Source organism: Cryptomeria japonica, chromosome 2 (assembly GCF_030272615.1).
Source record: "Cryptomeria japonica chromosome 2, Sugi_1.0, whole genome shotgun sequence".
NCBI lineage: Eukaryota > Viridiplantae > Streptophyta > Pinopsida > Cupressales > Cupressaceae > Cryptomeria > Cryptomeria japonica.
Genome location: NC_081406.1, coordinates 670,998,073 through 671,013,746, shown reverse-complemented (window position 1 = coordinate 671,013,746; position 15,674 = coordinate 670,998,073). Strand labels below are relative to the sequence as shown.

Below are 15,674 nucleotides of genomic sequence, written 5' to 3'. Positions count from 1 at the left end.
TTTTGCTGGGCTAGAAAATGTTTTCTCTATGCACATGAGTAGGCCTTTTGTGACTTCAACGTTATCTTTGAATGACTGTATATGTTGGGGACAATAAAATTATAAAACATTGTCTTTGAAAGATATTTCAACCACTTCTAAATATTGCTGTCTACAAGACCCTTTAATTAGGTTACCCACCAAATTATCAAATCAATACCCTTGATTCTTTTGCCAATTTATTGGGCAATAAGGCTGGTAGGAACTATACTTTAGTGGTGTTCATATATTGAAATTCTAGACATCAATTATTGTGTTAGATCATCAATCATTACTACATTATGTTTCCAAAAATTTACTAGAAATAGTCTATTCTCATACTCTTGAATGATGATGGTAGGATTAGAGTGAGTGTTCATCAAGGGTATGTTGTGGCCTCCACAACATACCCTAGTTCCTCATGAATTGGGGAACCCCTTTTTTCCGCTCTAGTGCTTTTTTGGACCTTGATTTTGTTCTTCTAAGCAAGTCTTGATAACCATTTTGAGATTCTGCATTGTCAGACCATATACTTCCTTGGTTTCCTTTTCTCTACACTTTATGCTTATAAATTGTGGTTTTCCTGCTCCGGATCGATGGCAACCTTACCGTTTAAATTAGCTTGTGTGGGCCTTAAACATTTGATTTACACTCTATCATTTTTTGACAACTAAGACTATAGCCCTTTCATAGGTCCACTACGTGTTATGTTATAATTGCAAGTTGATCAGCCGTAGCTTGTGTGTAATCATTTCAGTCATTCTTTGATTGTTCTAATGTCATTGGAAATTGGCATTGGACCCTTGACCTACCTCCAATAGTCATCATTTTCCCTTTGTTCCCTCACTATTGTAGATCCCATGTACTTTGTGGAATCTGGTGTAATCCTAGATTTTGCTATGGCCCTTTTTATATCTATTGTTCTCAACCTTAGCACTTTGTTCTTTAGAGTGGCCCCACAAAGAATTAGGATGATGTGGCTGATTTTCATTGGCTGTGGCTTGTTGGCCTAACCACCACTACACACATTTGGCACCCTCGTGATGCTTTACTGCCATTACTTTTGAGTGAGACTATACTAAATCGTTTGATCATGCTTTATTTAATAGTTAGGTCTCGAGGTCAAAGGTACACAAAGGCCTTATTGAGTCCACTTGGACTATTGCATCAACATTCTATTGGTCAGAATATATATATCAAATTGTGCCACATGTGCATGGATGACTAAGTGGTTGGCCTAGTTTCATTAAGTGCTGAATGTTATATTACCATGGCCCTACATTGTTGCTGATTTCTATTAGTCTTGGCCTATTGGTCAAACCAATGGTGGGTGTGTTTGGTGTCTCACATGTCCCAAGGCCATCAATTCAATGCCTTATGAATCCATTACATTCGATTGATTTTTTGTTTAATGGGCTCAAAAGCATAATGCATGCTATACTTTGGAGAGTCCATGTATCAATGCTCAACACAAACAATAAATTGGTCCTGTTAGATCACTCATAGGCAGTCTCATGTGGTTAACCCCATGTTTTTGGATCCCAATTATTGCCTTAGCACCATTGGATATGTGGATGGCTTAACCAAGGACATAATACCCTTGTGGTCCATTGGTCGGACTGTTAGTTGCTACCTTATTGCCTCTCTCGACACCTTGATGCCATAGGTTTTGGAGCTGGGGGGAGTATGGGTCATTGATCCCCATTGCTACTTAGTAGATAGTTTTTGTTATTGAATCAACAAAAAACCGAGGCATACTTGGGTATGGTTTGTTTCGGGATTGGATTTTGGTATGAAAAGATTGCGGAATTACCTAGGGCAGTTTTTTTTGTAGGCGAATTTGTTTGTAGTTGTTCATGAGGATAATTGGGCGATTATAGCTTGGTTGAGGTGATTCCAATTAAGGGTGGCTCATTAGTAATCAATGTCATTTATAGTTCTTAGTATATGCTTGTCGTAGAAGAGTTTGAGAAAAAATGGAGCAAAACTAGCATCAGCTATTCAGCAGCTTTGATACTGCAAGGATTTAGTTGCACCACTTCACCACCATTGTCATTGTAGGCATGGGCTTCTCATGGATGCTTTGGTCTCTTTTGTATATCATTGGTAATGAATTTATTGGAAGGATCTATTACTGTGATGAAAGCAACACCAAGCCTACATCCTACCACCAAATGTTTTAGCTATTGTAAGTGGAGTGTACTTGTATGAAACCCTATCTAGGTGGCTTCTCTTTAGAGTGGCCTCCTGCCAAGTCTTATCTTAACTACTATGGTGTATGGGCCATACATCATGTGCATCCTCTTCTTAGTATCCTCATATGGACAAGTCCTGAATTTGGATGTGTTGCATATGAAAGGTACAAATTGACAAAATTTGTTTGATATGAATTAACAAATCTCAATGAAAGCTTTAAAATTAGGTGCATTTTTTATGTATATCAAAGATTATTGTTCCTTTGTGTTGGTATTATGGATGTGTTGCATTGGTTTTGTCATTGATGTCAACACTTATCAACACTTGTCCTTTTGGAGATCTTTGGTTATGTTCACCGACAAGTTCAGTGACTTATGCATAGTCACTGGTATATTGTTCACCGACAGCTTATATTGTTCACCAACACTGAGGATGACTTGTTATCATCTGGAGATTACTTGTTTATGTCGAAGACATGGTTTGGACACTTGGTTTTGGTATTTTGGTTATTGGTCTAAATCGGGTTGACATATTTGCTGTTATCGGCAAATTGGTCTAGGTTATGGACCAACATGCATTATCTATTCCAGATCAGCACGACACGTTATGGAGATGATTTAATCAATTGGATATTGTTGTAATTGCATTGAGCCGACATGATGCATCGCATGTTGACTTATCTGTAATTGATTTAATTGTAATATTCTTTATTAGCCTACCTACACATTTGGTCTTAGGTTTTGGTATATATGTAATATCTCATTTGTGAGATGATGTAATAGGTAGAAGGAAGATAACGGTATATGGTTGTGGTATTGTAACATGGTATGTGCGAATATTGAAGATCATATGAGCAGACCATAGAGAAGGAGATTATTAGAGCTTAACAGGTACTGAATCCAGCATTGGAGATGCTACTTTGAGCAGTACATTATCGTTGGATTTAATCATCCAATTGTAGTCAGTGTGACTCCTATTTTGTGATTGAGCAGTGAGCTCTAGACGGTTGGCCTTTCTGCATGTGCAGAACCCCATTTGTATACACATACTATCTGTAGTAGTATCATCTGATTGTGGGTAAGGTTTCCCACCGTGGTTTTTCCCCTTACAGCGTTTCCACGTACAAATCTTTGTGTTATGTGTTGTGGATGTTGTTTCTCTTTCTGTTATATGCATTGAGTTTCACCGGTACTGATATTAACTGCTAATCTGTCTACCGGCATTAAGTTTGGTTTACCGGTATTAAGTATCAAGTTTGATTAAAGTTATATTTGGGTTGAAATTAATTGACAACTGATTCACCCCCCCTCTCAGTTGCCTCTGGGTCCTAACAATTGGTATTAGAGCTAAGTCCTCTTTTTGCAGAAGTTTAACAATTTGAGGTGATTCTATAGCAACTAACTTTTTCAGGAAGGACAGTTCGAAACTTGATGGAACTAACTATGGTATATGGAAGATCAGAATGGAGACACATCTGAATTGTATTGGAAAAGACATATGGGATGTTACAAAGAATGGCTATGTTGGTCCTACACCGAATCAACCTAATCCACCAACATTGGGTAAGGATCAAGAGAATGATTGCAAAGCAAGAGAAGCACTCTTGAGCGCCTTGTCAGATCAACAAATCATGGGATTATCAGACCGATCTACTGCTAAAGCTATTTGGGATAAATTGGAGACATTGAATAAAGGAGATACCACTGTCAAAATTGCAAAACTGGAATGCTTCCGGGCTAGGTATGAAAATTTGAAAATGGAAGAAGATGAAAGAATTTTTGCTTTTATAGAAAGGGTTAATGAAATTGTTTTGGGAATACAATACTGTGGAGGTTCCTTGAGTGAAGATAAAATTGTTTCTAAAGTTTTGAGAGCATTGCCACCGGCATACAAAATGAAAGTAACTGCTATTAATGAGTTGAGAACAATGCCTAGTACATTAGTATCTAGAGATACCTTGGTTGGAAAACTTTCAGCATTTGAGCTTGAGGAATTTGGTCCTGTTGCTACAATTAAGATAGGTCTAGCCTTCAAAGCATCATCATCATCATCATCATTTGATAAATCTGATTGGAGCACTTTATGCAAGAGAACTTGAAGATATCAGGAAGGAAAATGAAGAACTGAAAGAACTTGAAGCACTATTTGCAAAGAAAATGCCTAAAGGTCCTATTGGAAGTAAGTATGAAGGTAAAGCATCATTTAAATGTTTTAACTGCAATAAAGTTGGTCATATGGCATCTAGATGTCTTGATAGACATGCAAGATTAAGAGAAGAAGCTAAAAGAACATATAAGCCTAACCCTGAATATCAGAGATACAAATTTAAGAAGAATAGAGACAAATCATGTTACTATACTGACGAAGGAGTTACTGATGAATTATTTGTTTTCTTTGTCCAAGGTGACAATTGAATATATTTTGATGACCTAGCAAATTTAATGTATAGGTGTAAATTTGTAATATCCCTGGCCAAGTCTACACAGATTTGTTTGCAGAATTTTCTTATATAAACACACTCAGATTTAGAAAAGACTTCTCAGGTGGCCAAATACAGTTCTTTCCATCATTCAAGTAACTCTTTCCAGAATTTTTACAAATTCAGAATTCATAAGAAGTAATAAGTCAAGGCATAATGGCATCACATCATTCTGAAATTAAATCCTTCATGAAATAAGACTTGTTCATCTCAAGAAACACTAACTGCAATTCGATTTACAATGCAAGACGATTGATTCACACAGAGGGTTTATAAGACATTACAGTGCAAAGTTATACTGATTGTTCAATAACTCTTGCTACTGTTTACCCCAAATACTGAACTCGGATTTGCAAGTTCAATCAGATTTCTTTATTTTGCTGCTGTCACTGACACACAGCAAAATAAAACACTATCGCTGTACACTCCTCCTTCAGGGGTGCCACAAACTAAGAGCTGCTACAGGTGGAATCATGCCAGAGCAGAAGTATCCACACCTTGTGTAGAGTCGTCTTCAGATCCAAGAATTATCAGCGGCACCATAAACAGAAACCAGTTTCCAGAAGATAGCATGGTTACCCACAAATCTGAACACCCCACTTGAAAATTTGTCACACCAAACTCTGTAATTGTTCAAAGTTCAAACACAACGATTTGCTTGCAGCAATGAATCACTATTGATTTTCAATGATGTATCTGAAACGGCTGGCATTCCCCTTGAAATATTACTTTTCCCCGACTGTAGTCTCCTTAATATAAATGATATATGCCTTATAATATGCATTACGCCCAATACTAATGATACTACAAAAGCTTCAATAATATCAAATAATTCACTTTAATTTATATCAGACTTTATGCACCAAACTTTAGAAGAACCGGGACCCATAAATAATTTGCCAAATGATACGCAGAATAAATATTCATTGGAATTGGCCCTTTATAATAACATCGGCAATATTCATCAAGGCCATGACTTATGATATTAATCATCAATATTGAAGAGCCGAAAAACTCACCATTAATACTATCTGTCAGATATTAAACTGTCTAACTGCAATGATCACATCTCCTGCCAAGCCATCCGAGTTTATTTCCGAAACAGTCACCAAATTTGTCTCCAAAGGTGATTTCACAAATTTGTGCAGATGTGGACTCTGTCATGAATCTACCCTTCTAGGAAGAACTAGGTTTTCGTCAATTGACCAGCTAACAGGACTCACTTCATATGGTTTGTATTGGTTTGCCACCAATCTGAAGCAAGAGTAATCAACTTATTGTAGATGGATTGGACCAACTGTCTGCTTATTGTTTTAAGGAGTTAAATTAGCATGCATGCAAAAGTAGTGATTGAAACATAAATTTGTGCTTTCTTCACTGAATTCCACACTGGAAAAAACTTTTAAAGACTAAATATTCTTTATTGTATAGAAGAAAAAAGAATGGAATTACGTGAATTTCTACAAACTAGCTAAGTCAGTCAATTTACAGCCAGTCACAATAGCAAAGAGTCATATATAGTGTACTCTGGGGGGACACATTCCTAGGGTATTCTCTCGTCTTCTAAATCTGGGGATTTCTTGGGGGCGGGGACAGAATGTCCCTAACTTATTCCCTTTTTTCTGTTTTTCTTTGGGGACATCTCTGGGATGTCTACCCAATATGGGGATGTTTTCCCCTTTAGAAACTGTTAACTAGGGATGGTGTGCTGTCCCTGATGTTTCCCAGGAACGCTAGGACATCCCAATGTGTCACTGTCACAAACCATGAGGCAGAAAAAGGAGAAGTTTAAAACAAAAAACAAAAGCCCTAGACCAGGATACAAATCACTCCAGCAGTTCCAGTGATGAGGAGAAGTTTCTACGATATCCATTATACAATGACTTTGATTTTTGAGCTTGTTGCTTGAACCAGCTAAGTATATCTTCTTTTGGCATCTTGAGGTATGCTACTTGTAGATTGTAGTTGTGATTCTCAGCTCATTTGTAATTTCAAATTTTTCAAGTTTTATAACTTCATTGCTTTAAAATTTTAAATAAAATTGAAAAATCATGTTATCATTTTTGTCATTATAATTATCAAATGGATTATTGGATTGCTTCTTTTCACTTTAAACTATTTTTAATTTAATTTTTAAATATAACATTTATACTAGTACTATAGTAGAGGTCATCCCCACCTTCCCTGCTCCCTGTCCTCAAAATCCAGGAATTTTTTTTGCTGTCGTCAAAACCCAGTCCACAATTCCCTTTGTTCCCCCATTCTAGAAACTTGGAGAGGCACTGGTCATACATGAATTCCAACTCTAAAATAAACTTAGGGTGAAAGATTAACAAAAAAAATTAATTCCCCCATTCTAGAAACATGGAGAGGCACTGGTCATACATGAATTCCAACTCTAAAATAAACTAAAGGGTGAAAGATAAACAAAAAAAATTCTAATTACGAGGCCCAAATCCAAGATGCTTAGAACTTTAATAAATTTTCACACGTCACAAATAACCATGTGAAAGGAGCACCTGTTGCCAAAGAAAATGAAGATAAGCCTGATGGAGATCTAGGTAGCAGGTCAAAATTGTTCCAAAACTGTTCTAATTCTGTATCAGATTGTGAAGTAGAAGAAGAACAGTCATCCTTAACTATCACCCTGATGGGGCTAATATAAGATTGGATGATTTCTATAGGAGAAAACAGTATTAGAAATCACAATTTATTAACATGTGTAAATTTTGGGGCATGTAGTAAATGTACACAAGTTTATACAGAAATCTGACATTTTTTGAGGATTTTACCAATTGTTGAATATAGTGTTAGCCAATTAACAAGGATTAGAGTATAAACTTGTCTTCATTATGAGTGCTTTCATAGGGAGTAGATAATCTTAGTAATACATTTTCTTATTTAGTTTTAAGGTGAGATGAATTGGCAGTATGATCTATTCATGTACACAATAAATTGTTAATCCATCCTGTTGTCGTGTGCCTGCAGCTGCCTAATTTCTCTTTGAGAAATTCATGGCATTTGCTTCATGCACCCATTAAACGATCTTTCCAAGATCCATGGAGCACCTTGAAGAACAGTTGGAGTTTTATATCATTTATTTCCAAAAAGAAGGCAATATACAATTACAGTAGCAGGTATAGAAGGGGACAATTGAAGATATTTAGTGTTCAAAGGGACTCTTCAGAAGTTGATGCTTACATGTACACTTTTCTCGATTATGAGTCTTCTGTAAAAAAGGAGAAAGGCGAATTGGAGACGTATGGGAGAAGCTCCTCAAGTTTGATGGAATCAGTGTACCTCTTTCACACAGATGCTGGAGGACAGGTGGTACTTTTTCAACAAAGCTGCATTTCCTTGTTTTCTCATAAGAATGCAATATAAATATAGGTGTTTAAGGAAATGAATAATATACTATTTCTTGGGGCATTTAAGTAGGATAATTATTCAAGTTATCTGAGCAAGAATTGTCTCTAAAAGTTTGATATTAAAGTTAGTATGATGTGTGAATGCAGTTTGTCTATATGAACAGAAAGAAAGTTCATTTTTATTTCAACTGTAGACAATTAGAAAAAGCTTTTGGATATTTACATGGAACTATAATCTTGTATCAATTTGCTTAAGTCTAGTTTAATAGAGCCAGTATTTGGAGATTCAAGACTAAAGACATAATCATACTGCTGTGATTGATAAAGTCGACATTTCATTTGTTTAAAAGTGTGGTTCACAGCAATGGTTTTATTGAAAACCTTTTGACATTAGAATAATACATTCTCTACCCTTTTCTTAAATAATTATGCTCTTTTATATTATTTGTTGCAAATGCTGAGGTCTATGTGATGCCCCCATTCTACCCACTCTGTTGCAAGAGAATGAATCTAGAAGCACATGGCTTTTATAAGTCAGATCTTATAAGGCCGTTATTTCTAGATGCTTCGAAGTGCAGTTTAACAAAACGTAAATAGTAAATATAGTGAACTGTGGTACGCCTACAGCTACATCATTGGTTTTGTATCATATCTTTGTGTTAAATATTAATGCAATCAAGGAAAATAGCAATTGGTTAGTGCAACAAGGTGAGTCTATATAAAGAATTATATCATAAATAATAAATCATTGCTTTCCTTTCAAAAGATAGGCATGTTGGCATTATAACAAACAAAGGGAGATTGTTGGCATTCCAATTACAATAAGAGATTGTTGGCATTTCAATTAGGATATTGAGAAGGTTGTTGATGATTATGGATATAACTGATCAAGGATGTTTACTGTTTTAATATTATTATTTTGTCATTGATGTCAAGAAATTGATTTTCTAATTCAGTATGATGTTGCCATATCTTAAGAAGTATGATTTGATGAGTATAAAGTTGTCGGTAAAAGACACAGAAAGAATGTGATGAATAAAGGGAAGAATAAGTTATTCAATGTGCAACTATTACCGAGTTAGACAATGATGAGATCATGATGTTTAGATTGTTTTGATATCCTACATATGTTGTTGATTGTAAGGTTAATACTATACTATGTTACCGAGCAAAGAACCTAGTCGGTAAACCCTAAGGTTATCGCTTTCGGTTAATGAAGGCAAAATGTCTACCGAGTGAAGTTTAGTATTTACAGAGTTGCAACCGAGTAATAACATAATGCATTTAATGAATAAAAGCATTATTTAATGAAGGAAGCTGATGAGCTGGAACTGATTAAATGATTGGTATGCCGTGCATGAAGTTTGTTAAAGAATCTATGGCAAAGGAAAATTGGCAGGAAGATCTACAACCCAGATTGAACCACAATACCCTAGCACAAGTTCCAAGAAATGTATGCAAGTTCCAAGGCGGGGTAAAACGTTTTCAGATTGAAGGATACATTGAACCTGGTCAAGTTTGAAGATCTGATGGCTACGATTGATCATGGGATATGTGATCAAGGAGATTAAACGGTTGGCAAATTGTTTATAAATAAGGAACTGTTGATAAACAATGTATGCGGGCAAGTGTATGCACAGGGATGCTACATAGTGATTACCGAACACAGAAGCTTGAAGACCTGTTTGAATAATAGAGTATAGAGCCCAGCAGATGGACAAGATAAGTCCTATGATTAGATTGTATTGAGCAAATAAGAATCTGCTTTAGCATTTTTAGATGTGAAGTTGCAGATAGATTTTTATTACTGTTAATTTGTAAAGTGACAGAAAATCTCTTAACCAAGTGGACTTAACAGTCTTATTTGTAAAACCCTCTAGCAAGGTGACATTCTGATTGAGTGTTTGAAATCCTTTAACAAGGTCACTTCTAACAAGGTGAAGATCCTAACAGATTTGAGGGAAATCCCTTAACCGGGTCACATCTAGCAATGTGTTTGTAATCTTTAACAGGATTTGCTTTTAAACGAGCATACTCTAGAAGAGTATATTTCTTAGTGGGTCCGAAATCCCACAGTGGTTTTTCCCTATTTGGGTTTCCACGTTAAATCTGGTGTTATGAGTATTATGATGTTTATATGCTTTTGAGTTTGCATGTTTAGCAGTTTTGGTTATATTACTGAAGTATATGTTACCGAGGTTGAATCTGTTGTTTTTATGGAAGATTAAGTTTGTATGATTCACCCCCCCCTCTCATCTTGTTAGCTTGGCATCTGTACTTAACATTAAGTATCAGAACTATCAAGGCATAGATAAATGAGTTGTTGCATGATCATATCAAAGTTCACAGACTTGGACTGGAGAGTACTCGGCAAGCCCAAAATTTTTGACTTGGCAAAAACTTAGCAACTTAAAAAGTACTAGAATTTCTTATAAAACCACTTTTTTTTTCCAAAATTCAATTAAAAAAAAATGTATCTAACGAGTCTAAAAAACCACGAGGAAGTGTTTTCTATTAATTTTGATTTTTTAATACATATGGATTACATATTGGCATTATCATGCAAATTCCGATAGTGGATATTGTATACAATAGCTAGCTATTAACTAATAACTTTTATGAATTTATGATGATTGTCTTTGAAAATCATCATAATAAATTTCATATCTAGGCATGTTAAACATCACAAGTTTTGACATTTTCCTCTTCCCCAACCTAGTGAAAAATTGGTAGGTAGAGGGTATGGTCCTTGTACTCGATTGTGGTTCCCTGCTTGGCATAGAAGGTTGTGCTTGTGGCTCCACCCTGCTGGTAGTTGGAAATGGCTCCTCCACCACCATATCAAGGTCATCCAATTTAATCTCTCCAACTTCTTCTCTAGCCACATTCTCCATAGATTGCCTCTTGAGATCAGCAATCTCATCCTTTGTAAACAAGGAGGCCTCATCTGCTTGCATGGTCTAGTCACTATAGGGGTCAATCTGATCTGAATCAATCAGTTTGTTTGGCTGGTCCTGCGCCTTTCTTGTGTGAAGCCAAATGTTTTATTGCACAAAAATCATGAGGCATCGTTGAGTCAACTTATTATGTTTCTTCGTTTGAATGGCATCAAACAAATTCCATTTGTGCTCACAGCTAGAAGCACTACAAGGTTGAGACAAAATTGGGAGGGCTAGCCTTTGCAAATTTGGGGCGTTTCCACCCCAATCTTCCCACCAAGAATCTGCAAATAAGATATTCAAGTTTTTGTAAATAAATGATATTCTATTAATAATTGCAATTTATAACTTGCAAGATATAAGGGTTCACTTTTTCTTACTTGGTGGTTGGGTGTCCCTTCCTCCTCTAGCTAAATGTGAAGAAAACAACCTGCCCCTAGATGCCTTATAATTCTGCAAGTCTAAAATTATGAGATCTCTCACTGCATTTGTAGGTGACATCCTCTCAATACATGTGGATAGACCCTCCGTAACCTCTCCATTAGCATCTATGAAGCCATTAAAGAAGAACTTGTGGTTGAGACAGTACCTCGCTGCATGAATAGGTTGGTGGAATTGATTGTTCCACCTTTGATCGATGATCTCCCAAATAGGGGCAAATCTATTTGCATCCCCTCTGTTATAGTTTTGGATGGCGTCTTTGGCCTTTTCCATGGCCTCACAAATATATCACATTACATTTTTCTTGCGATCCAGTAAGTGCAAAATCCTCACCAACAACTTGGTTATCTACAAAGTACAAAGTAGAAGCAAATTTAAGTTACAACTTACAATTAAACAAAACACTTCTAAAGTTTAAAAATAAAGGATTCAATTTGAAAACTAAATTAAGTTGAAGTTACATTGACAATCTTTAATGCTCTAGTTGCAAAATCACCATAAAAAATTATGTTTGTGATCCTTTCCTCCATTGGCCTTCTTTGAATAAGTTGAGTCTACCTATTGTTGACTCATAAACATCTTACTTCAAGTGAATCAATAAACTAGTGATACTTTGCATCGTTAGAAAAATAGTTGCAAACCTTGTAGCACACGATTGCACAAGCTCTTTTCTCTTAGCATGATCTCTCAACAATTGTAGATCCCATGAATGATCATATATATATGTGTGTGTGTGTATGTGTGTGTATTTTGTTATATTTCTTGCTTCTACAATTGGTTCCACCCAATCAATTTTCCTTGTGCCCTCTAGAAGAAGGTCAAGGCAATGAGCTGCACAAGGGGTCCAAAACATTGTTAGATGCCTCTCTTGAAGCAATCTTGTAGCCGCCACATATGCCATTGAATGAATGATGACTGCTATTAATAACAATTTCTAAAACAACTCAATTAAAGTTGTTTTTATTGCATTGTCATTAAAAACTTGGACTTTTCAATGCCCACTTCTAAAACACCTCCCTCCAATATCAAGCTCATTTGTTTTGCATTCTTCATTACGTTGGAGGCATCAATTGACTTTAGAAAAACTATCTCACCCTTTGAAGCCACTAAAAAATTGATGATTGCGATTCCTTCCATTTGTCCACCCATCTAAAAGAATTGAGCATCCAAACTTTCGCCATTGCTTATTTTCATCTTCCACAATTTGTTTTGCATCTACAATAGCATCTTTGAGCAACTTGCCAATTAAATGTTTTGGAGCAGGGGCCTTGTACCCTTTCCCTACAGCTATCGATGTTGTCACCAAACACTCTCAATATGAATTCTTTGCCATGTTGAAGGGACGGTTGTTATAATACCAAATGTTTGCACAAGCCTTATTTGTGTTGTTGTATAGCGGCGGGAGAGTATCTCAGCCTAGAAATTCAAATAATAAAACATATATGAAATTGGCGGCATTCATTGACATATTCTTTATTTTTTTATTGAGGCCGACTCTTCACCAAAAGTCGTCTCCTTTCTGTTTGTAAAGTTGCCTCATTTGTGAAGAAGGCCGACCTTTCACAAATAATCACCATACATGTATATATTCACTCAAGCGAATTCATTAAAGAGACATATGATTTTTATCAAGGCAAGTTCTTGTGACTTCAAGAAGATCGATCATCTTCAGCATATTATCATATCGCTTCAGATCGATATATTAAGGAGATATCTCATTCATTGTATAAATTGCACCTAGGAGAGGTGCTATCTTCATTGCTTCAGATCGGCCTAGCCTTTGGGTCAGTTGTAAAGCAGATTTCTGCCCTTCTCAATATAACAATACAAGGAGATTATTTGGCTGGGTTTTTCTCCCTCAAGAAGGAGGGTTTTCCCAGGGTATTGATTGTGTCTTATTGTTCCTTATTTCTGTCTTTCTGCTTAATTCATTTTTGATCATAAATCAACATGGTATCAGAGCGGGTCTAAGAAAATATTTGATTAGAGTTGTTTAAGCAGTCAAGTAAACTTTTCATCTAGGGCAGATCTTGAAGGCAAAGTATTGCAGATCTAAGGTTGCAAATTATTTCAGACTTGAGGACAGATTTTTTGAAGGAGAATTTGTGCAGAAAAAGAAGATGGTGAATGGCGTCAAGGTAGAAGATAGGCTTGATGGAGCTTCAAACTTCAACTCTTGGAAACCCAGGGTACTCATTGTATTAGAGGAGAATGATCTTCTTGATTTCATGGAAAGTGATATGCGGGCCTTCTGATGATACTAAGAAAATCCAGTGGAAGAAAAATGGCACGAAGGCTAGAAAGATCATGATAGACTCTGTGATGAATCACCTAGTACCAATCATCTCCAAGATGAAGTCAGCTAAAGAAATGTTTGATACTCTAAAATGATTGTATGAGATCAACAATACCAGCAGAGCCCTTGCTTTGAGACAACAACTTCACCATGTAAAAATGGATAAGGAAGATTCAGTCATCTCATTCTTTATGAAGATTGTTGATTTAAGAGATCAGTTGAGCGCTATTGGGGATATAATTGCAGACAGAGATCTTGTTATGTTGGCACTAAATGGTCTTCCCCAATCTTGGGAGCTCTTTATCCAAAGCATTAGTGTGAGATCTAAGTTGCCCAAGTTTGATTGTCTTCGAGCTGATTGTAATAAAGAAGAGTCCAGGTTGGTAGCAAGAGGAATTAGGCAAAACTATCATGATGTAGAAAATCAAGTTCTTGCTACACATACTTCTAAAGAAAGAGGCAAAGGAAGAAAGAGGAATAGAGACATAGAATCAAATTCTGCCCCAGAACCGAAGAAAAAGAAGGATCTCTCTCACATTCAGTGTTTCGGGTGTGACAAGTATGGTCACTTTGCTCAAGATTGCAAATTAAGGTCTACACAACTTGTTTCTACTGCAGAAATTGCCATGGGGACATCTCAGAAGGAGCCAAGCTCTAAAGTTGATTAAGAAGGTTTCTTATTCTAAAGCCGATTAGGTTCTTCGAAGAGGAGGAATTAACATTCAGAGGGAGTCTGACAAACCAACAGAGACAACCGTGGACGAGGAGGTCAAGAGGTTGATGCTAGTACTTGAAGCTTCATAGAGAGTCACATCATCATGAAAAATTCCTTTTAGTGTATATTTCTCTGAGACGGAGAAATATGAGGTGAAAGCCCTTGTAGTGTATATTTCTCTGAGATGGAGAAATATGAGGTGTGAGCCCTTGTTCATCTCTAAGACTGAGATGAGACATCATGTTGAGAGACTCCATGACGGCATCACGTTGAGAGACTCTGTGATGTACCCTTGTACTTGTGATTCTTTCCACACATGGGAGTAGCCATGGTGGGCATCATGTTGAGAGACTCCATGACGATATCACATTGAGAGACTCTGTGATGAACACTTGTATATGTGTTTCCTTCCTTACATGGAAGTAGCCATGGTGGATGTCATGTTGAGAGACTCCATGACAACATCACGTTGAGAGACTCTGTGATGAATTGTTTGTACTTGTGTTTTTCCACACATGGGAGTAGCCATGGTGGACATCATGTTGAGGGACTCCATGATAACATCACGTTGAGTGACTCCGTGATGGGCACTTGTGCACATGTTCCTTTTCCACACATGGGAGTAGCCATGGTGGATGTCATGTTGAGTAACTCCATGACGATATCATGTTGAGTGACTCCGTGATGAACTCTTTTCTATAAATGAGAGTAGCCATTATGGGTGTCATGTTGAGAAACTCCATGACATGAATATCTGGAAAGATATCTCTCTAGCTAAGAGGGAGTGTTGTTGTATAGCGGCGGGAGAGTATCTCTGCCCATAAATTCAAATAATAAAACATATATAAAATTGGCGGCATTCATTTACATATTATTTATTTATTTATTGAGGCTGACTCTTCACCAAATGTCATCTCCTTTCTGTTTGTAAAGTCGCCTCATCTGTGAAGAAGGCCGACCTTTCACGAATAGTCACCATACATGTATATATTCACTCAAGCGAATTCATTAAAGAGAGATATGATATTTGATCAAGGCAAGTTCTTGTGACTTCAAGAAGATCGATCATCTTCAGCATATTATCATATCGCTTCAGATTGATATATTAAGGAGATATCTCATTCATTGTATAAATTGCACCTAGGAGAGGTGCTATCTTCATTGCTTCAGATAGGCCTAGCCTTTGGGCCAGTTGTAAAGCAGATTTCTGCCCTTCTCAATA

The 15,674-nt window shown here is 36.6% G+C and overlaps 1 protein-coding gene across 3 annotated transcripts in view; it reads left to right on the top strand.

Annotated features, from left to right (window-relative positions):
- LOC131034013 (isoamylase 2, chloroplastic) overlaps positions 1 to 15,674 on the top strand; it is a 374,673-nt gene that overhangs the window by 8,319 nt on the left and 350,680 nt on the right. For all 3 annotated transcript variants that reach the window (XM_057965350.2, XM_057965347.2, XM_057965346.2), the window contains exon 3: positions 7,682 to 8,020. In XM_057965350.2, coding sequence (XP_057821333.2) covers positions 7,682 to 8,020 — 339 coding nt within the window. The remainder of the gene's footprint in view (positions 1 to 7,681; positions 8,021 to 15,674) is intronic.